The sequence below is a fragment of the Eleutherodactylus coqui genome, chromosome 5 (assembly GCF_035609145.1).
Source record: "Eleutherodactylus coqui strain aEleCoq1 chromosome 5, aEleCoq1.hap1, whole genome shotgun sequence".
Classification (NCBI taxonomy): domain Eukaryota; kingdom Metazoa; phylum Chordata; class Amphibia; order Anura; family Eleutherodactylidae; genus Eleutherodactylus; species Eleutherodactylus coqui.
Genome location: NC_089841.1, coordinates 17,344,566 through 17,368,230, shown reverse-complemented (window position 1 = coordinate 17,368,230; position 23,665 = coordinate 17,344,566). Strand labels below are relative to the sequence as shown.

Sequence of the window (23,665 nt, the reverse complement as noted above, 5' to 3'; positions counted from 1 at the left end):
AGTATCTGGATAGATGGAATAATGTGTCTACACCATACAGGTATATAAGTGTGTTCCTGTGCGGATGAAGAAACAACTAACTCATTAGTGTCAGGTTAAACTGTCACTATATTTACATTCACTCATAGTTTATAATAAATCATTTCACTGATATATCAGACCAAAGTAACCACCGTCATAAACAGGGTACTGACATGAGCAGAGATGAAACCCGTACACAGGCAGCTTCATAGGGGTGTATTGAACCCAAAGGATGTGCACACACATAAGCCTGCTACTATATCCCCTGTAAAGCCACTCCACTGGCAGAATGAGATAATGCAATGGGTGCAATTCCACTCTAGGCCCCTCCAGCAGGGAATCCTGTCCATATGGGATAAAAGACAATCATCAAACAAAAAGTTTAAATTGTCCACTTAATTGAAAAAATCCCTAGAGTGGTGGCTGTTGCCCTGTAACCTTAAAAAAAGGTCTCCAGTGGTCTCTATCTCCATTTATTTCAGACACTACCAGTGGTAGTGAGTCTGTCCAGAAGACACAGGTGGCAGATTGGAAACTTCACGGTTCCTAGCCTTCCCACATTTGCTCTCAATCCTCAAATGCTAGAGAACTTAGATCAGTATAGGAAACATTGATCCAAACATAAGGCATAGTACCTGGGGAACACGCTAAGATATTTTCAGAGTCTTTTATTCGTCATTAGAGCAGCTCCAAACATCCTCATCTTCAACACCTGTCACAAAGAAATTCTCCTGGGCAGAAGACAAAATAAAGTCCTTATTGGCAATTAAACTAAAAGGCTCCCAGAACATTGCAGCAGACTTTATGAGCCGACGAAAATTAGACCCAGGGAAATGGTCTCTGAACTCAGAAGTATTCAATCTGCTTATGTCTCAGTAGGGTTACCCAGAAATAAACCTCCTTTCTTCAAGAACACACTCGAAGTATCGCAAGTTCTTCACCTTAAACCCAACAGACAATCCTCTGGCACTGAACGCAGTCTCCAAGGAATGGGACATGAACTTGGCGTATGCTTCCTCTCTTTTCCCTTAATCTCCAGAGCCCTGCAAAAAATTCAGAACTGCCGAACAAGGGTTATTTTCATTGCCCCAGCATGGCCAAAAAGGACCTGGTTCCAATAGTTCTCCTCACTGATGGTTCAGACTTCAATTCCACTACCTCTCAGGCAGGACCTTATGTCCGAGGGCCCGGTGTTCTGTCAAGAGAACCACAGGATGAAGCTGACAGCATAGCTCCTGAGAGGCAGAGATTGAGAGATCAATGACTGTCGTCCAAGGTAATAACCACTTTCTTAGAAAGATGAAAGAACTCTATCTCTGCTATATACTCCAGGGTATGGGAGAAATTCTATAGTTGGTGAGGATCAGGTAGACCAAACTTGAGCAGGCTGGACTTTACAAAAATCTTAGATTTCTTACGATAGGGTCTAGGTATGGGACTCCGCCCTAGAACCCTAAAGGTACAGGTTGCGTCCCCTTGCTCATTTTTTTTTACACACAACTATGTTGACAATAGGTGGTTTTGCCTTTTTGATAGCAATTACAATTGCTTGATGGATTGGTGAGATACAGGCATTATCCTGAAAAGAACCCTACTTAAAAGTACTCGACGATAGAATAGTCATAAGACTAGATCCCTCCGTTTCTCGCAAAGTAGTATCGATGCTCCACATGGAACAGGAAATATTTCACAGAAATGTTACTGGGGTCCACCTATACTTTTGCTACAGAAATGTTACTGGGGTCCGCCTGTACTCTTGCTACAGAAATGTTACTGGGGTCTGCCTATACCTTTTCTACTGAATGGTTTGAGGGGTTCGCCTATACTCTTGCTATGGAAATGTTACTGGGGTCTGCCTATACTTCTGCTACAGAAATGTTACTGGGGTCCGCCTATACTTCTGCTACAGAAATGTTACTGGGGTCCGCCTATACTTCTGCTACAGAAATGTTACTGGGGTCCGCCTGTACTCTTGCTACAGAAATGTTACTGGGGTCTGCCTATACCTTTTCTACTGAATGGTTTGAGGGGTTCGCCTATACTCTTGCTATGGAAATGTTACTGGGGTCTGCCTATACTTTTGCTAAGAAAATGTTACTGGGGTCCGCCTATACTCTTGCTATAGAAATGTTACTGTGGTCCGCCTATACTCTTGCTACAGAAATGTTACAGTGGTCTGCCTATACCTTTGCTACAGACATGTTACTGGGGTCCGCCTATGCAGTTTCTACTGAATGGTTTGAGGGGTTCGCCTATGCTTTTGCTATGGAAATGTTACTGGGGTTCCGCCTATACTCTTGGTACACCAATGTTTCAGAGGTTCGCCTACACTCTTGCTACAGAAATGTTACAGGGGTCTGCCTATACTTTTGCTACAGAAATGTTACTGGGGTCTGCCTATGCTGTGGTTGCAAAGACTTCCTACCGCGGTGTTTTACCTGTCTAGCACAAATACACTGACTGACTAGGGTAGAAAAGTGGTCCGAGGTCCTTAGCGGGGTGAAACTCTGCCATAGGTGAGCCCAAGGAACTCAAAGACTTCCCATTGTGGTGCTGAGCTATCTGACACCTACACAGAAATGAATTGTGTGGGGACACATGGATTTCCTATTGCTATGTAACTCGCGGCACCTTGGGTCACACAAGGTGGAGGCTGGGAACGAGCCTGACCCTGAGCCCGCTCACGTGCTTCCCCCACTGCCAGACTCTTGCCCCAATTTTGACTTAAAAGTGGGACCTGGGAGCCTCAGATGCAGCCATGCATGCTGCCCCTGCCCTTCCCTATCCGTTTCTGTGGTGTTTCCATGACTTTCTGATGTTTTCTGGTGTTTGACAAGTCATCAGCTATGCGGAGCATCGGCCCATACAAAAACCCCATGACTTCAATGGTGTTTGTTACTCGAAACGAACTCTTGAGCATGACGAAAAGTTTGACTCGAGCAACGAGCACCCGAGCATTTTGGTGCTCGCTCATCTCTAGTGCCAATACTTTTGCACTTAGCATTGAATAATTGTTTTGAACCCTTTATTTTTTCTATTTAGTATCTAAAAAAATACTCCAGCCAAATTTCATGCTTTTACAACTCCGGAAATATAGAGAATTAGATTTGGTACATTACACAGGGGTGCCAATACTTTTGCACTTAGCATTGAATAATCACTTTACTTTTCCTACTTAGGATCTAAAGAATGCTCCTGCCAAATTTCATGTTTGTATGACAGCAGGAAATTAAAGAATTATTGGTGAGTGAGTCAGTGAAGGCTTTCACCTTTATATAAATATGTATATAAAGAGAGGGGTACATATCAATAAAAAGAACTATCTATTTTACTAAACAGACTAATTATGCATATGTTATTGTCATGTTTTCAATACTTGGTATATTTTTGGGTGGGCAAATTATCTGTTAACATTCAAGCTCAAAGAAGCTTACAAATCACACACACTGAATGTAAAAGGAAGGGCTGGATCTCAATTTATGGTGTAAAGTAAAACAACATATTTGTTAGGTACACTGTTCAGACACAATTTTCTGCTTCGGTGTCTGGCAGAAATGGGTGCCGTCCCATTTTCAATGAGCTTATGTTCATTCTCGTTCAGCACTCCTAGGGTTAATGGTTTCTGGGTCAGCTGATGCACCTTTTCTAATCACCACTTTATATAGCTGCTCTGGGTCTTTCAGATCTTGCTGCAGTGTTGATGTGACTTTAGTTCCCCTCACTTCATGTTCAGCTGCTGCCTCGGCAGTTACTTTGTTTCTTTGCTACCTGCTCCTGTTCTCCTTTTGTGTATCCAGTTGTCTGTCACTCTCGTGAGTCTGCCTCTCTATTCATCCCTGTCAGTTTGTACCTCCTTTGTTCCTGTACGTCCCGGTATAGTTCTGTCATTTATTTTATAGCTTTTGTGTCCTGCCAGGGTCAGTCAGCGCCTAGAAGAAGACCGAAGGGTCTTCTTTATCGAGACAAGCGCTCCGTTTATAGGCAGGGTTCAACCCTCCTAGTTATTAGTTCAGGGCAAGATACCTTCCCTAGTTTCTATCTGTATACGGGGTTCGTACATCCGGTATCTCACCTCCCACGCTGGGGTCGGCTGTCAACCGTGCTACACTGGATCATCACTTACTCGGTAGGTTGACACAGTGGTTCCATGTTCACAGTCCTTACAGTACATTGCAGCCATGGATCCCGCTGGCTCCAACCACAGAGGTCTTCCTCAATTATTTCAGGAGATGATATATAAAGGTGAGAGGCAAGAGCAAGTCTTGTCATATCTTCACAATATGAGTATCAGTCTTGGTAATATTTGCCCCGCTGTAGCGGTACCGCAGGCTTGATGAAGGCTGATGTTTCAGCCGAAATGCGTTGCACCCTGTGAATAAAGAACCTTTATAACGTCACAACTTGGACAAGACTTATTTCTACGAGCTGACCTGGATTTTCAGGGGTGTCATTTGCACTGACACCCCTGCTAAGTAAGATCCTTCTGCCTTCTCATTTCACCTATCCGATCACTGGAGCACAGGTTTTTTTTTCTAATTTGTTGTCTACTGCCTTTGCTGCCTCTGGTATACATTTTACCTAGAGTCACCCTGCGATGCTCTCCCCCATTGGGATGTCATTTTGACCAGCGATCAGGATCCCTTGATGACACCATAGCTCTGACTGTGGATATTACTGCCTGCCAGGATCATTAGACGCACCGTGACCTTACACAGGGTCCGGTACGTCTGGGGTGAGTTCAATTGGATTTCCCTTTCCTCCTCTTTTTATTTCTCTTTACCCTGCCATTTTCTCCACCTCACATTGGAGCGCTAATCTCATTCTTCTACTCCTCTAACAAGCTCTGGTAGACTGTTACCGGATTCCATCTCGGCATCTCAAGAGACCACCTGTGGTCACCGCGGTTAATGGTAGTACTCTCTCTGAGATGATCCAGTTTGTTAAGGAGCCGCTGGAGTAGAGAATTGGCGCTCTCCATTCTGAGATTTCTCTGCTGGTGATGCCTGGGGTGACCAGTTTCCTCCTTCTAGGTTTGCCGTGGCTCTGATTACACAACCCCATCTTGGATAAGAGAACAGGCGAGATATTAAGTTGGGGTACCACCTGTTATACCAAGTGCTTGCATCCTGTTAACAAAGTCGCCTTACCATCTAACCTCCAGGGCCTATCACAGCCTTATCATGGATTTGCAGACATTTTTGACAAGGAGGCTGAATGTCTGACATCGCATCTTTCCTATGATTGCCCAATTGATCTTGTGCCTGGGTCTGCGCCTCCTCGATGTAGAGTATACCCTCTTTCTCTGCCCAAGTCCCAGGCCACAGGCATATTAACTTTTTCCACCAGACTTCTGCCCTATTCAGCAATTCCTGCAACCTGATTGGTTGTTTGGGTTGGCTGATTCACTGCCCCTTCACTGCTCCCTTTTAAGATGTGCACAAGGATAAAGTTACAGAGATGTGCACGAGAAGCATGTGCTGAACCGTCAGTGGCAGGAGTCACTGTAATGCAGAAACATGACCAGGCACTAGCACACCACATAGACGCAACCACACGTACCGCAACACACCATATGTATTGCATAGCACATCTCAAAAGCGGGCAGTGAAGGGGCGGTGAATCAGCCAACCCAAACAACCAATCAGGTTGCTGGAATTGCTGAATAGGACAGAAGTCTAGTGGAAAAAGTTAATATGCACACCACAGCCGAATATGTTAAGGAGAAACTGTCCAGAGACTTCATCCGTATGTCCTCGTCTCCTGTTGGAGCCATTTTTTTGTCAAAAAAGATGGATCGCTACATCCCTGTATCGACTATCGTGGTCTGCACGCAGTCATGATTAATAATAAGTACCCTTTGCCCTTGATCCCTGAGTTATTTTATCACCTGCGAGGTGCTCGGATTTTCACCAAGCTTGACCTGCGTGGTGCTTATAACTTAATCCACATTCGGCATTTAACTTTAGAAAAGTCCAGGGAAGCTTTACGCCAGGAATGAGCAATGGTTTGTTTTTCAGCCAAGAAGAGGAAAGAAATCAACTTTCTAGAATCTGGGGATATGTTCCTGATATTTTTGTTCAACAGAGCCTCCCATGGATTTTTGCGCAGGTTATGGTACGTTACTGAGTAAATTAGGGAGTATGTTCTAATCCAAAATCTTTTGACTCTGGGGCAGGACCACCATATGTGGAGCATGTTTCCAGGGGATTTGTCACAGGGGCAGAGAGTCCGCAAGAATTTAGAATAAAGCCCTTCACAGTATGGACTAAAATTAAAACTTCCAATTTTTAGTAGAAAAAGCTTAAAAACACATAACGTGGGGGCACATACAAATAACAAAGTAATCCCTACTAAATAGGGCACTAAAAAAACAGACAGTGATATCTGGAGGTATCAAGTAGACGCCTAATTCCAGGTAAATATAAGGCTATGAATGCTCAGCCCTCGATAGTAGGATAACTATTATAGTGCATAGATGTACTACTGAGCTGATTTGTATGCATCAACAAACATAAACTGTCCAGAATTTAATCCATGGATGTAACTACTGTACTCTTTCTGGGCAGTGAGGAAATGACGTGTTCGTATTGGTTATGAAAGCCCAGGAAGTATCAGTATTTGCTGTCAATAGTGTCCAAGCAACGTGATTACTTCATAGATCTTAATATAACGAATGCACAGTAATAGAGTTTTTCTCTGAAGTTATAATCAGATTGTACGTCAGTAGATTGAGACGATGGCCTGGAAGATCTTATATACTTAGTTGTACCGGATATTTCTATTCATACTGCACACTTCATTTGTTTGTTATGTCTGAGATATTCATACTCCACTAACCATTTGTTTGTTACTCGACGCGTTTCTCCGCTAATGCGTAGCGGTTCATCAGGAGTATATAGGGTTTACAACGTATTTGTTAAACAATAGATATGATCATAATTCATAAGGTTAGGCCAGATGTCGTGAACATTATGTGTATGTCCAGGCCAGACGAAAAAGTTTAGCTATTAATGGTAGACAAATTGATGAACTTTACAGGCCAATGGTAAGAAGAAATAAGCAAAGAGCTGATGGTACCCGCTCTATTGTGTTATAACGCCGATAATGGTTGCCATTGTAACCTGAACGTTCATATAGTTGCGGCCTTAGTACACTGAATAGATGCTCTGTAATAGATGTTAGCAAATGTGCTGAGCTATTTTCAATGACATAATTGCCGTAATGAGACAATAGTCATAGTATAGATTAACAGACAGTATAGGGCTTATATAAAGCTCCACTTGTCAAGGTACATGTACTTTATGGCTCATTACATTCTGATACTATAATAGAGCAGTTAAGTAGACCTTTGTTGGCACTTGAGTGCCTTAGCAGTTAGTTCAGAGTAGAAGAGAATATTCTTTACTGGATGACTGTTGAGATATATTTTGTAACAGTAAAACAGTGCAAGAATTCTATAGCAGTGATTACCTGCAGATAGTGCAACAGACTGTGAGCTCTTATCAGGAGCAGAAAATGCATAGGTGAGAATGCATTACTTAGCACTTTTAAAGCAAACCCTCTGAGCTACAGTACATGCCTAAATGAAATAGCACTATTCTAAACTGCCGAGCACTACTCTCTAGGCCAGCAGGGGGACTGCCTATCTTCTTCAGAGATTGTTCAAGAGATAATAATAATAATAATAATCGTTATTTGTATAGCACCAACTTATTCCACAGCACTTTCAGGCATGGATAAATGCAAAACAATACAACAATTGCAACAATTACAATGTGAGATACATTGGGTTATACACAAATGAGGGTGGTGCAGGAGATGCAGGGGTTGGGGAACACAGGCAATAGGAAATTTCATGTACAGATCATTTATTAGAAGGCAAACAGGGTGGGGCACCATAGGGAGGGGCGAGGGACTAGGTCAGGAGATTTGGTATGCTTCCCTGAAGAGGTGCGTTTTTAAGGCACGTCTGAAATTTCGTGCATCGGGAATAGTCCGGAAGCCTTGGGGTAGAGCATTCCAGAGGATGGGTGCTGCTCTGGTGAAGTCCTGTAGGCGAGCATGTGAGTTTCGTATTACAGGGGTGTTTAGTCTGAGTGTGTTAGCTGATCGGAGTGAGCGCGCTGGGTGGTGTACTGACAGTAGGGAGGTGATGTATGGTGGCGCAGCACCATGCAGAGCTTTGTGAGTGAGATAGAGGAGTTTAAATTTAGTTCTGCAGTGGATGGGCAGCCAATGCAGCGACTGGCATAATGCAGAGGCGTCTGAATAACGACTGGATAGAAAAATGAGTCTAGCTGCTGCATTTAGTATGGATTGGAGTGGAGCGAGTCTAGTGCGGGGGAGGCCAATGAGTAGCGAGTTGCAGTAGTCAAGCCGGGAGTGGATGAGGGCAACCACGAGCGTCTTTAGCGTGTCCGTGGTTAGGAACAGACGTATTTTAGCAATATTTCTGAGGTGCATGTGGCATGTTTGGGCCAGAGACTGGATATGGGGGTCAAAGGAGAGGTCAGAGTCCAGTGTGACCCCAAGGCATCGGGCATGCCGTCTGGGGGTTATGATGGTGCCAGACACTGGAATGGAGATGTTGAGGGGAGGTCGTTTAGAAGGTGGAAAGACGAGGTGGTCAGTTTTAGAGAGGTTTAGTTTGAGAAAAAGGGAGGACATCGTGGTAGAGACAGCGGACAGACAGTCAGTGATGTTTTGGAGGAATAGTCCAGAGATCTCACGAGAGGAGGTGTATAGTTGGGTGTCATCAGCGTAGAGATGGTATTGGAGGCCGAATTTGTGGATGGTTTATCCAATTGGGGCAGTATAGATAGAGAAAAGAAGGGGACCAAGGACCGAGCCCTGGGGTACCCCAACAGCGAGAGGAAGTGGAGCAGAGATAGAACCAGCAAAGGAAACCCTGAAAGAGCGGTCAGAGAGGTAGGAAGAGAACCAGGAGAGAGCAGTATCCTTTAGACCAATAGAGCGGAGCATAGTGAGGAGATTATGGTCGACAGTGTCAAATGCAGCAGACAGGTCAAGGAGGATTAGTAGGGAGTAATCATTTCTTGAGTTTGCAGTCATCAGGTCATTTGTTACTTTTGTAAGGGCAGTTTCGGTCGAATGTAGAGAGCGGAAACCAGACTGGAGGGGGTCGAGGAGCGAGTTGTCAGAGAGAAAGCGAGTAAGGCGGGAGTAGACCAGGCGTTCCAGTAATTTGGAGATGAAGGGGAGGTTTGAGACGGGTTGGTAGTTGACAGCATCAGTCAGGTCCAGGGTTGGTTTTTTAAGCAGAGGGGATATAATGGAGTGTTTGAATGAGGAGGGAAAAGTGCCAGAGGATAGGGAGAGGTTGCAGATTGTAGTGAGATGAGTAATGAGAGCTGGGGAAAGGGACCGGAGGAGGTGAGAGGGTCGCTAGCGCAGGTGGTGGGGTGGGCAGCGGAAAGGAGCCTGGAGACTTCTTCCTCTGTCGTTGGTTCTAACGTAGATAGTGAGTAGGTGCTGGGTGCAGTGCTGATGAAACTGGGATCGGGGCTAACCGTGCAGCTTTCAGAGATTTCTTTTCGAATGTTGTCGCTTTTTTCTTTGAAATAGGCAGCTAGTTCTCCAGCAGTCAGGTCTGTCGCAGGGGCCTGTTCTTTGGGGCTGAGGAGGGAGTGAAAGGTCTCAAAGAGTTGTTTGGGGTTGTGGGATAGTGAGGAGACAAGGGAGGTGAAATAAACTTGTTTGGCATGGTGAAGGGCTAAGTTTTAAGCATGAATTTGAAGTGGAGGAAGTCTGCCGGCAGCTTTGACTTTCTCCACAGCCGCTCGGCGCACCTAGAGCACTGCCGGATGAAGCGCGTTTGGGACGTGAGCCAGGGTTGCCGTGGTCTGCGTTTGACGGCTCGCGTCACGGGCGGTGCCGCTTCATCCAGGGCACGGCTGAGGGTGGTGTGGTAATATTCAGCTGCCAGGTTAGGGCAGCGGAGGCGAAAGATAGGCGATAGGGAGGACTGAATAGTTTTGGCAAACTGTTTAGTGCGGACAGACTGGAGGTTCCTAGAGGTGCAATAGGAGGGTCAGGGGAGATGCTAGGGTGCCTGATGGAGAAAGAGAGAAGGTTGTGATCTGAGAGTGGAAGTGGGGAGTTAGTAAAGTGAGAAGCAGAGCAGAGACAGAGGAAAACTAAATCCAGAGTGTTACCATCTCTATGAGTGGGGGAGTCAGAGATTAGCGATAAGCCAAGGGAGGAGGTAAGTGTTAAAAGCCGGGAGGCAGATGAGGAGCTAGAGTCGTTAGTAGGGATGTTGAAATCACCAAAAAAGAGGGTTGGGATTTCACAGGATAGGAAGTGGGGGAGCCAGGCAGCAAAGTGGTCTAGGAAGGTAAGTGAGGAAGCTGAGGGAATGACTTGAAAGGTACAGTTTGGGAAGAGGAGGATGCCTACTCCTCCGCCATGTCTGTCATCCGATCTGGGGGTGTGGGAGAACTGCAGGCCATCATAGGACAATGCAGCGGGGGAGGTAGAATCGGACTGCTGTATCCAGGTTTCCGTGAGGGCGAGCAAGTTCAAGTGTTTACTGGTGAAAAGGTCATGGATAGTTGGGAGTTTGTTACACGCAGATTGGGAGTTCCATAGGGCACATTTGAATGGAGCAGGGGGAGCATTTTGGTAGAGAACAGTACGGGGTGGGCCTGGGTTGGGGGATATGTCCCCTGCAGCTAGGAGTAGCAGGGTAGCAAGGGTGAGCGCATAGCTAGGGGATTTGTGTGGGTGGCTGAGGTGTTTCTTTGCAGTATTGGGGGGTTGAAGGCGTCTTAGGAAGTTGAACAGTGCATGGGAGCCATACATAGGTGAGGAGAGGAGGGAGGGGCTGATGTGGATGGAGTGTGTTGGGCTGGGCGTTGGAAGAAAGTGTTAAGGCTTGAAAAGAGGATAGTAAAGGAGATTAGTGCAAAGAGGAGAGTATTTTCCTCCAGTCTTTGGACAGTTGTAGATATTACCTATCTCCTGCTCTGTCTCCTGCGCTGTCTCCTGCGCTGTATAACTGCATCATTCGACAGCATCAAACACTTGTTGCTGGACACTTAGTGCTGGAGACATCAGGTGAGGCAGCCTCTGGTGAGGCATGGCGGATAGAACTGGCTTTAAAGTTCTGGCTACAGGACTTCAGCTGGGAATGGCTTGTTACATTTCACATTTCACTAGTCAACCAGCTGACCCACCTTTAGATGGCTAATGAACAAGATGGGGGGGGGGGGCTTTATTGCCCTCTTACAAAAACAAACTGTGTCCCAGCAACACTAAGATGAGGCAGGGAGAAAGCTATTTGGTGGGGGGTGATGAGGAAAATACATATAGTACAAATAGAGTCAATTAAATTTATATAAAGCAATGGGACATACCATTGCGCACAGATTATGACAAATTAAAGGTATCACAGCAGATTCAGTGGAAGAGAGCAGTCTCTGAAATAGATTACAATTCCTTCCTACGCAATGAAGCTACAGCACAGGGATGTGACCTTCACTGACCCAGCCGGAAGGAATTTGAGATATTCAGCCCTCATAACAAGCTGGGCCCAGCCTGCAGTGAGCTGACCTGGGGCACTGGAGAAGCTCAACCAGGAAAAGATGTGATAAGGAGACAGATGGGGAAGGAATAGGTAAGTTTAGATATATATTTTTTTAATGACACAACCCCTCTTATCAGATTCGACAGAGAGCTCATTTATGTTGCAGGAGAATGCTGTATGACCTTTTATTGTATTAATAAAATGACTATTTCCCTGTATGAGTTCTTTGATGTTTAAGAAGTTGTGAGTTTTTGAACATGAAAATGCTTTCCTCTGTGAGATCCTTGATGTGGAGTTAGAGCTGACTTATGGATAATCACTTTCCTAACCGTGCAAGAATCTGGCTTCTATCCGTATGAATTCCCTAATGGCTAACAAATAAACATATGAAGAGTGCCTCGTGTACAGTAGTTACTGTGTAAATAGTTTTGCACTCATCTGATGCATGGTGGGAGAACCCGGGTACTGGGAATACCCACCAGTACCCTGTGTCCAAGTTCTGGTTACTAAAAATCCCCGTCCACAATCCAGATGATCTGGATCCCAGGGGGCTCCGTGGATCCCAGGGGGTTCCAGGCAATCAGTTAAGTAATATACAAAAAGAAACTGCGCCCTCCACGGGTCAGGTTATAGTAGAAGAATGTCCCAATGATCAAATGGTTCTTATAACCATAGTTTATTCAAACACCTGCAACTCATTTTGGCACTGGCAAGCACCTTTTCCAAGTATATTTAACACCCATATATAAGAACAGGTACTTCAGGAGGTCCGTGTTAGATGCCGGGTTGTTTGTGTGACGTCATCTACGGGGAGGGTTTACCGCTGTATGCGACGTAACTCACATGATCATCACGTGGAAAGTAGCGTGCCTTCCGAATTCCCATATGCTTCATAGCTCATTGGAGCGCAGTGTGCATTCCATTTCATTCTAGCTAGGGGGCGTCACTGCAATGCATTGATATAACTAGCTACAGACAGTTCTATGGACCTTCACATTTACAGCATTAAGAATCAGAGTTCTTAGTCACTAAAATGTAATCTCTATACTTAGGAATATGCAATATGACACAAGTTATAGAAAAATCAATTGTCTATTAAATAGGCATACCAGTGACGTCACTGCAGTGTGTATACAGAACTACACATCAACAGTATTTATTAAAATCATTTATAATATATTAGCTCTAAAATATGCCGCATATGCAGAATAAAGATTCATTTTGTACATGTAATTCACTTTAGAGCATCTTCCGATGTGTATATTATTCAGTCGATGAAATGCTTTTTGATTTTTGGTCCTATTTTTTCTAGTAGTTTTTCATTTAAACCTTTAGGAAGGAATGCTTTTAACTGGAATATCCAGAACATTTCCTTTTTGCGCAGATCACGGATTGATTGAGACAGTATATGTTCTATAGGTGCTCTTTTTAATCCACAGTTATCCCATTGGTGTACTCCATGGGCAATAAATCTATTAAACATATAACAGAATTGGTCTGGCAGTTCATCCTTTGTTTTAATCTTATTGTCCCTTGGTCCAGCCGGATTTCTTTTCTTCTGTGTGATATGCGGGAACAGCACTTGCATTTCTTTTTTCCACACCTCATACTCCTGGAGTAAGTACTCCCATTGGGGGGTTTTCCTATTGCTTTGTTATTCTTCTTTTTTCCTGGGCAGGATGGGAATCAAATATTTTGTATTGTTTTGTTCCTTCTAAAATATATATCCGGGTTTTCATTCACCATTACTTTTTCTAGGAATGGGTCATTTCTAGAGATGAGCGAACGTACTCGTCCGAGCTTGATATTCGTGCGAATATTAGGGTGTTCGGGATGCTCGTTACTCGTAACGAGTACCACGCGGTGTTCCGGTTACTTTCAGTTTCCTCTCTGAGACGTTAGCGCGCTTTTCTGGCCAATTGAAAGACAGGGAAGGCATTACAACTTCCCCCTGTGACGTTCCAGCCCTATACCACCCCCCTGCAGTGAGTGGCTGGGGCGATCAGATGTCACCCGAGTATACAAATCGGCCCCTCCCGCGGCTCGGCTCAGATGCCTTGTGAGTTAGCTGAGGGACAGTGGTATCGTGCTGGAGCTGCTGTAGGGAGAGCGTTAGGAGTTAGTGTAGGCTTCAAGAACCCCAACGGTCCTTCTCAGGGCCACATCTACTTGTGTGCAGTACTGTGTTAGCACTGTATTTTTTTTTTTTTTTCAAAATTGGATCTGCAGAGCATTGCGCCCTGCAATAGGGACAGAAGTGGTGGTTAGGCAGGGAGAGTGTTAGCAGTGAGTGTAGGCTTCAAGAACCCCAACGGTCCTTTCTAGGGCCACATCTATCCGTGTGCAGTACTGTCCAGGCTGCTGTTAGCAGTGTTGCATTTTTTTTTCTTCTCAAAACCGGCTGTGCAGACCATTGCACCCGGCATTAATACTACAGGGATAGAATTGTGTAGGCAGGGCCAGAAGACATACATTATTCATTGAATAGACGCAGTGTGGCTTTTCCTTTGAAAAACAAGGGAAAAAATTCTATTTCGCCTGCCTCTGACAGTCCTCAGGGCTCTGGGTACGTGTGTGCTGTGTGCAGAACGTTAAAAAAAATCAGACGCAGCCAGCTACGTTTTACTGCAGGCTTGCGCCAATTTTTTTCCTGCATGGGAAATCCCTGATCTGCTGGAGCCAATAACTTTGCATCACTGCAGTTCTCTGACACATTTGCAGGGCCACAACACAGTTATTAAACTTAGTAGTATTCATTGAATACACGCAGTGTGGCTTGTCCTTTGAAAAACAAGGGAAAAAATTCTATTTTGGCTGCAGGCTTGCGCCACTTTCTTTCCTGCCTGGGAAATCAAATCACTGGTAATACACCATGCTGAGGGGTAGGGGTAGGCCTATAGGACGTGGACGCGGGCGAGGATGCGGAGGCCCAAGTCAGGGTGTGGGCACAGGCCGAGCCAGTGCGGTGGCCAGGGGTAGAGGCAGGGCCAGACCGAATAATCCACCAACTGTTTCCCAAAGCGCCCCCTCGCGCCATGCCACCCTGCACAGGTCAAGGTGCTCTACGGTGTGGCAGTTTTTCACAGAGACGCCTGACGACCGACGAACAGTGGTGTGCAACCTTTGTCGCGCCAAGATCAGCTGGGGAGGCACCACCAACAGCATGCGCAGGCATATGATGGCCAAGCACCCCACAAGGTGGGACGATGCCCGTTCACCGCCTCCGGTTTGCACCACTGCCTCTCCCCCTGTGCCCCAACCTGCCACTGAGATCCAACCCCCCTCTGAGGACACAGGCACTACCGTCTCCTGGCCTGCACCCACACCCTCACCTCCGCTGTCCTCGGCCCCATCCAGCAATGTCTCTCAGCGTAGCGTCCAGACGTCGCTAGCGCCACAGTGTGAGCGCAAGCACAAGTACGACGCCACGCACCCGCACGCTCAAGCGTTAAACGTGCAAATTGCAAAATTGATCAGCCTAGAGATGCTGCCGTATAGGCTTGTGGAAACGGAGGCTTTCAAAAGCATGATGGCGGCGGCGGCCCCGCGCTACTCAGTTCCCTGTCGCCACTACTTTTCCTGATGTGCCGTCCCAGGCCTGCACGACCACGTCTCCCGCAACATTGTACACGCCCTCACCAACGCTGTTACTGCCAAGGTCCACTTAACAACAGACACGTGGACAAGCACAGGCGGGCAGGGCCACTATATCTCCCTGACGGCACATTGGGTGAATTTAGTGGAGGCTGGGACAGAGTCAGAGCCTGGGACCGCTCACGTCCTACCCACCCCCAGAATTGCAGGCCACAGCTCGGTGGTGGTATCTGCGGTGGTGTATGCTTCCTCCACTAAAGCACCTTCCTCCTCCTCCTCCTCCAACGCAACCTCTGTCTCGCAATCAAGATGTGTCAGCAGCACGTCGCCAGCAGTCGGTGTCACGCGGCGTGGCAGCACAGCGGTGGGCAAGCGTCAGCAGGCCGTGCTGAAATTACTCAGCTTAGGAGAGAAGAGGCACACGGCCCACGAACTGCTGCAGGGTCTGACAGAGCAGACCGACCGCTGGCTTGCGCCGCTGAGCCTCCAACCGGGCATGGTCGTGTGTGACAACGGCGTAAGCTGGTGGCGGCTCTGCAGCTCGACAGCCTCACGCACGTGCCATGCCTGGCCCATGTCTTTAATTTGGTGGTTCAGCGCTTTCTGAAAAGCTACTCCCACTTGTCATACCTGCTCGGAAAGGTGCGCCAGCTCTGCGCACATTTCCGCAAATCCCACACGCACGCTGCCACCCTGCGGACACTGCAACATAGGTTTAATCTGCCAGTGCACCGACTGCTGTGCGACGTGCCCACACAGTGGAACTCTACGCTCCACTTGTTGGCCAGACTCTATGAGCAGCGTAGAGCTATAGTGGAATACCAACTCCAACTTGCGCGGCGCAGTGTGAGTCAGCCTCCTCAATTATTTACAGAAGAGTGGCCCTGGTTGGCAGCCATCTGCCAGGTCCTTGGAAAATTTGAGGAGTCTACCCAGGTGGTGAGCGGCGATGCTGCAATCATTAGCGCCACCATTCCTCTGCTATGCATCTTGAGAAGTTCCCTGCAAAGCATAAAGGCAGACGCTTTGCGCTCGGAAACAGAGCCGGGGGAAGACAGTATGTCGCTGGATAGTCAGAGCACCCTCCTGTCTATATCTCAGCGCGTTCAGGAGGACGAGGAGGAGCATGAGGAGGAGGGGGAAGAGACAGCTTGGCCCACTGCTGACGGTACCCATGCTGCTTGCCTGTCATCCTTTCCTGAGGAGGAGGAAGAGGAGGAGGAGGAGGATCCTGAAAGTGATCTTCCTAGTGAAGACAGCCATGTGTTGCGTACAGGTACCCTGGCACACATGGCTGACTTCATGTTAGGATGCCTTTCTCGTGACCCTCGCGTTACACGCATTCTGGCCACTACGGATTACTGGGTGTACACACTGCTCGACCCACGGTATAAGGAGTGCATTTGCACTCTCATTCACGAAGAGGAAAGGGGTTTGAGAATGATGCAATACCACAGGGCGCTGGTGGACAAACTGATGGTAAACTTCCCATCCGACAGCGCTAGTGGCAGAAGGCGCAGTTCCGAGGGCCAGGTAGCAGGGGAGGCGCAGAGATCATGCAGCATGTACAGCGCAGGCAGGGGAACATTCTCCAAGGCCTTTGCCAGCTTTATGGCTCCCCAGCAAGACTGTCACCGCTCCCCAGTCACGGCTGAGTCGGCGGGAGCACTGTAAAAGGATGGTGAGGGAGTACGTAGCCGATCGCACGACCGTCCTCCGTGACGCCTCTGCCCCCTACAACTACTGGGTGTCGAAGCTGGACACGTGGCCTGAACTCGCGCTGTATGCCCTGGAGGTGCTTGCTTGTCCTGCGGCTAGCGTCTTGTCAGAGAGTGTGTTTAGTGTGGCTGGGGGAATCATCACGGATAAGCGTACCCACCTGTCAACCGACAGTGCCGACAGGCTTACACTCATCAAGATGAACAAAGCCTGGATTTCCCCAGACTTCTCTTCTGCACCAGCGGACAGCAGCGATACCTAAGCAATACGTATTATGCACCCGCGGATGGAAGCATCGTTCTCTCTCACCATCCAAAACGGGGACATTTCTGCTTCATCAATCTGTGTATAATATTCCTCCTCCTCCTGCTCCTCCTCCTGAAACCTCACGTAATCACGCCGAACGGGCAATTTTTCTTAGGGCCACAAGGCTCACTCATATAATTTTTCTAAACAATTTTTATACGTTTCAATGCTCTTAAAAGCGTTGAAACTTTAACTTGAATCAATTTTTCGTTAAACTGGGCTGCCTCCAGGCCTAGTTACCACTTAAGCCACATTAACCAAAGCGATTAATAGGTTTCACCTGCCCTCTTGGTTGGCCATGGCCAATTTTTTGGATGTAAATTAGTACTGTTGATACAGCAATTTTTGTGGCCCCTCGCCTACAGTGTAATCATAGCAATTTCTATGTTCTTCGCCTGCACTCATGGTACAGAAAGGTGTGTGGGGTTGGCCTACACTTTAGCTACATAAGTGTAACTTGTGCCTTGTCTATACTGCAGCTACTGAAATGGAACGAAGACTGCGCTCCCACTATACTGCTGCTTCGGAATTGTTACTGGGGCCTGTCTTGAGTGCTACTATTACTGAAATGGAACGCATACTGTGCTCCCCCTAAAATGCTGCTAGTGATATGTTAGTGGGGCCTGTCCTAATGCTACGGCTGAAATGTTACGAATTATGGGCTCTGCCTATACCGCTGCTAATGGTATGTCTCTGGGGTGTGGAAACAGAGGCTTCCCAAAGACATGATGGCGGCGAGGCCATTTCCCACCAACGCTGTTACTGTTAAGGTGCATATAACCACGGACACGTGGAGAGGACACGTAGTGCCTCAAAAACATCCCCCGCCACAGCCCACTTAATCCTGGCCACATTCCGAAAACCAACAAAATAAAACCGCGCTACTAGGTCCGCAGTCACCAACACATTACCACCAACGCGGTTACTGTTAAGGTACATATTACCAGTCTGACTGGGGCATGCAGTGTGGGCCGAAGCCCACCTGCATTAAGCACGACATTACTACCTCAGCTGTGTTGGGCAATGCAATGGGATATTTCTATGTACCGCCGATGGCTTCCTGGCACCCACCCATGCTGTGGGTCCACAGGGAATTATAAATGCATCTGTTTCCACTTGTAAAGAACCCCAGTCTGACTGGGGCATGCAGTGTGGGCCAAAGCCCACCTGCATTAAGCACGACATTACTACCTCAGCTGTGTTGGGCAATGCACTGGGATATTTTTGTGTATCGCCGGTGGGTTCCAGGGAGCCACCCATGCTGTAGGTGCACACAGAGTTTAACCTACATGTGTCCACTTGTAAAGAACCCCAGTCTGACTGGGGCATGCAGTGTGGGCCGAAGCCCACCTGCATTAAGCACGACATTACTACCTCAGCTGTGTTGGGCAATGCAATGGGATATTTCTATGTACCGCCGGTGGCTTCCTGGCACCCACCCATGCTGTGGGTCCACAGGGAATTATAAATGCATCTGTTTCCACTTGTAAAGAACCCCAGTCTGACTGGGGCATGCAGTGTGGGCCGAAGCCCACCTGCATTAAGCACGACATTACTACCTCAGCTGTGTTGGGCAATGCAATGGGATATTTTTGTGTATCGCCGGTGGGTTCCAGGGAGCCACCCATGCTGTAGGTGCACACGGAGTTTAACCTACATGTGTCCACTTGTAAAGAACCCCAGTCTGACTGGGGCATGCAGTGTGGGCCGAAGCCCACCTGCATTAAGCACGACATTACTACCTCAGCTGTGTTGGGCAATGCAATGGGATATTTCTATGTACCGCCGGTGGCTTCCTGGCACCCACCCATGCTGTGGGTCCACAGGGAATTATAAATGCATCTGTTTCCACTTGTAAAGAACCCCAGTCTGACTGGGGCATGCAGTGTGGGCCGAAGCCCACCTGCATTAAGCACGACATTACTACCTCAGCTGTGTTGGGCAATGCAATGGGATATTTTTGTGTATCGCCGGTGGGTTCCAGGGAGCCACCCATGCTGTCGGTCCACAGGGACTTCACAATAGGGAGTTGTACCTGCCTGTGTCTATGAATTAAAAAGCCCGATCTGACTGGGGCATGCAGAGACACCTTGACAGAATGAATAGTGTGTGGCACATAGGTTCCCCATTGCTATGCCCACGTGTGCAGCTCCTGATGGCGGTGGCACAGGATTCTATTTCTCATTGCTTCTGTACAGCATTGTGGGCTATCGCCCCGCCCCTTTTAAAGAGGGTCGCTGCCTAGCCGTTCCAACCCTCTGCAGTGTGTGCCTGCGGTTCCTCGTCATGGCAGACGCACTTCTAAATAGACATGAGGGTGGTGTGGCATGAGGGCAGCTGAAGGCTGCGCAGGGACACTTTGGTGTGCGCTGTGGGGGGGAGTGGGGGCGGTTGGGCAGCATGTAACCCAGGAGAAGTGGCAGTGGAGTGTCATGCAGGCAGTGATTGTGCTTTGTTGGAGGTAGTGTGGTGCTTAGCAAAGGTATGCCATGCTAATGAGGGCTTTTCAGAAGTAAAAGTTTTTGGGAGGGGGGGGGGCCCACTCTTGCCGCTATTGTGGCTTAATAGTGGGACCTGTGAACTTGAGATGCAGCCCAACATGTAGCCCCTCGCCTGCCCTATCCGTTGCTGTGTCGTTCCCATCACTTTCTTGAATTGCCCAGATTTTCACACAAGGAAACCTTAGCGAGCATCGGCGATATACAAAAATGCTCGGGTCGCCCATTGACTTCAATGGGGTTCGTTATTCGAAACGAACCCTCGAGCATCGCGAAAAGTTCGTCCCGAGTAACGAGCACCCGAGCATTTTGGTGCTCGCTCATCTCTAGTCATTTCTCAGAATCGTCCAGTTCTTCTTTTGAATTCCTCTTACATTTGCATGCTGACTGCTAGATTTTGATATAAATGCTGTTTTACTTTTATCCTTCTTCTGATTGTGTATCTTATCTTAGAACTTTCCTATTTTATCAGTATTTTTATTTTCTTTTATTAGCCTTCCATATGCATGATCCACTAGTTTATCTGGGTAGTTTTTTCTTTAAACCTGTTTTATAGGATGGCTAACAAAACATTTCCCACAATTAGAAGGAACTCACTTCTCTCCTGTGTGAATTCTCTGATGTATAACAAGATGTGTTTTTTGTTTAAACCATTTCCCACATTCAGAACAAGAAAATGTATTTTCCCCTGTGTGAATTCTCCGATGCGAAACAAGAGATGATTTCGCTGTAAAACATTTCCCACATTCTGAACAGGAAAATGGCTTCTCCCCTGTGTGAATTCTCTGATGTCTAACAAGATATGATTGCACTGTAAAACATTTCCCACATTCGGAACACAAAAATGGCTTCTCCCCTGTGTGAATTCTCTGATGTCCAACCAAATCTGCTTTCTGGTTAAAACATTTCCCACATTCTGAACAGGAAAATGGCTTCTCCCCTGTATGAATTCTCTGATGTTTAACAAGATATGATTGCACTGTAAAACATTTCCCACATTCTGAACAGGAAAATGGCTTCTCCCCTGTGTGAATTCTCTGATGTCCAACAAAATCTGCTTTCTGGTTAAAACATTTCCCACATTCTGAACAAGTAAAGAGCTTCTCCCCTGTGTGAATTCTCTGATGTTTAAGAAGAGATGATCGCACTATATAACATTTCCCACATTCTGAACAGGAAAATGGCTTCTCCCCTGTGTGAATTTTCTGATGACTAACAAGATATGATTGCACTGTAAAACATTTCCCACATTCTGAACAGATAAATGGCTTCTCTCCCATGTGAATTCTCTGATGTTTTACAAGACTTTTTTTCTCTGTAAAACATTTCCCACATTTCTCCGATGCGAAACAAGAGATGATTTCGCTGTAAAACATTTCCCACAATCAGAACAAGTAAAGGGCTTCTCTCCTGTGTGAATTCTCTGATGTCTAACAAGATATTCTTTCCGGGTTAAACATTTCCCACATTCTGAACATGAATACGGCTTCTTCCTTTTGTGAGCTACTTGACGTTTTCCCCTTCTATGACTTTTCTTCTGTTTATCAGTCAGTGATGAATCAGAAGATGGGACCTGTGTAATAAAATCAGATGACTGATCTTTGCTGTGAGGGGCTGAGGGGATATCTGGGATAATGGCTGCTTCTTCATATGCTTCTTGTGTGATACCACTATCTTCTGCTTTACAATTTGCAGATCTCAGACGTCTCTCTGAGCTCCCGATTCCGTCATCTGCCAAGAATAAAACGCATTTTACTATTTTTTGAATAATCTGAATCTTAAAAAATATATATTGGTATTTTATAACATTACATATTTCCAAACAAATTACAAGCCATGTAGCAAAATGTAATTAGTAACCAAGAACAGATCACAATCAGTAGCTGCTGATGTTAGGCCACCAGCAGTGGTGTGGCTCCAATGTAGGCAGACCACTTGACTGCTATGGCACTCAAGGCCAAATGGACAGCCTACCTGTTCCATGGCTGACTCGTCAGGCCCTCTTTAAAAGTCTGTACAAGATACACAAGTGTCTTTGTCCCTAGTAGTCCGGCCCATCTGGATGCTGCTCTTCTCGGTGCAAAGGCTAACTCTAACCTCTATCTGCTAGTACTTTACAGAGAGTAGGATAGAGGGAAGGAATCAGCTTCTGCACAGAGAAAAAACATAATTTGGACCAGGAAGGCTATGAGTGACAAAGAGACTTGTTGGGCTTGTGAAGACTTTCGGTGGTGGGGCATACACAGAGTGGGCACTATAAGTTTCAGGGGTTGGAGTAAACACTGTATGCTTTAAAGGCCATAGAGTAGGCACTGTAAGTTTAATAGGCCTCATAGGGGGAAATGTTACTTTATAGGGCCACACAGGATATTGAGCTTCTTTCAAGATAGGAATGTAGAAAGAGACAAGTGATGAATGGAAGAAGTCATCATTGCGGTCTGAACCCAGATGAAGATGGGGAGCACCAATCAGAGAATATGCCACCTCTGATCATTCAGTGATAGTGATTACAGTGCAGAGCTGGTATAGGAACATAATATGGTGACTGCATTACTTCAGATATACTGGCGCTAAGCCAATGTATTTAAGAATGTTATAGATATGATGTCACTAATATTTTTTTTCCTAGAAATTTTATTGAACAAGAAAGGATTGTTACAGTTAAAAAATAACGATACATGAAGTCTCATCAAAGATAATTGTAGCTGATAAACAACTATACATCTAAGAACTCAATTTCTTCTTCATTTTTAAATAGATAAAAAACAATAAACATACCAGGATAACAGATGGCTTACAAATATGGACACCCTCCAGTAAGGTTCTATCTAAAAACTCAATGAGCTTATGCAATGTTAACACAAGGTAGAAGAATAGAGTTATGACTTTAGCCACTACCCCCAATTAACAGTATATTTTGCTTAGTTCCCACGCATCCTTGCTAATGTACCCTCCAACCTGCATAGGTAACAAAGTATGTAAGGCCGAAAAAAGACCTATGCCCATCCAGTTCAGCCTATTAACCCCCAATGTTGATCCAGAGGAAGGAAAAAAAAACACAATGAGGTAAAGGTCAATTTTCCCCATTTAAGGTAAAACAATTCCTTCCTGACTCCAATCTAGCAATCTGAACAATCCCTGGACCACCGACGCTTCTGAAGTTAATAGTCATTATAATATATAATATTTTATCGCTCAAGAAAGGCATCCAGGCCCCTCTTGAATTCTTTTATCAAATTTCTTATCACCACGCCCTCAGGCAGAGAGTTTTATAGTCTGACCGCTCCTAAAGCAAAGAAGCCCCTTCTATGTTGGCTTAGAAACCTTCTTTCCTCTAGACCAGTGTTTCTCAACTCCAGTCCTCAGGGACCCCCAACAGGTCATGTTTTCAGGATTTCCTTAGTATTGCACAGGTGATGTGATTATTGTCAGTGCTTCAGACATTACCACAGGTGTTCTTACTATAGGATATCCTGAAAACATGACCTGTTGGTGGTCCCTGAGGACTGGAGTTGAGAAACACTGCTCTAGATGCAGAGGATACTCCCTTATTACTGTCACAGTCCTGGATACAAATAGATGATGGGAGAGATGTCTGTATTATCCCCGATATATTTATAAATAGTTATTGGGTCGCCCCTCAGCCGTCGTTTTTCTAGTGGTTTCCAATTTAGTGTGTAATGGTGACATGTATTTCCTCTGCTCTTGTGCAGAACTTTACATTCATCAGTGTTAAACCTCTTTGCTTCTTTTCTGCCCAAGCCCCCAATTTATCGAGCTCCCCTTACAACGGCTCTGTATCCTCTCTTTTATTAATTTCTTTACATAGTTTAGTGTCATCTGCAAATATTGATATTTTCCTGCTCAATCCTTCTACCAGGTCATTACCAATATATATTAAAAATAATGGGGCATAAGACCAATCTCTGTGGTACCCCACTAGTAATGCTGACCCAATCACAGTATGTACCCTTAATTA

The 23,665-nt window shown here is 46.1% G+C and overlaps 1 protein-coding gene across 1 annotated transcript in view; it reads right to left on the bottom strand.

The window, feature by feature from the left end:
* The window catches only part of LOC136628709 (zinc finger protein 585A-like), a 77,794-nt gene extending 56,610 nt beyond the window's left edge, over positions 1-21,184 (bottom strand). Inside the window, exons 1-2 of the mRNA XM_066604812.1 lie at positions 20,316-21,184; positions 7,314-7,318 (exon numbers count right to left, since the gene is read on the bottom strand). Of these exons, the coding sequence (XP_066460909.1) occupies positions 7,314-7,318; positions 20,316-21,062 (752 nt within the window). The 5' untranslated portion in view covers positions 21,063-21,184. The remainder of the gene's footprint in view (positions 1-7,313; positions 7,319-20,315) is intronic.
* Between the last annotated feature and the right edge of the window lie 2,481 nt (positions 21,185-23,665).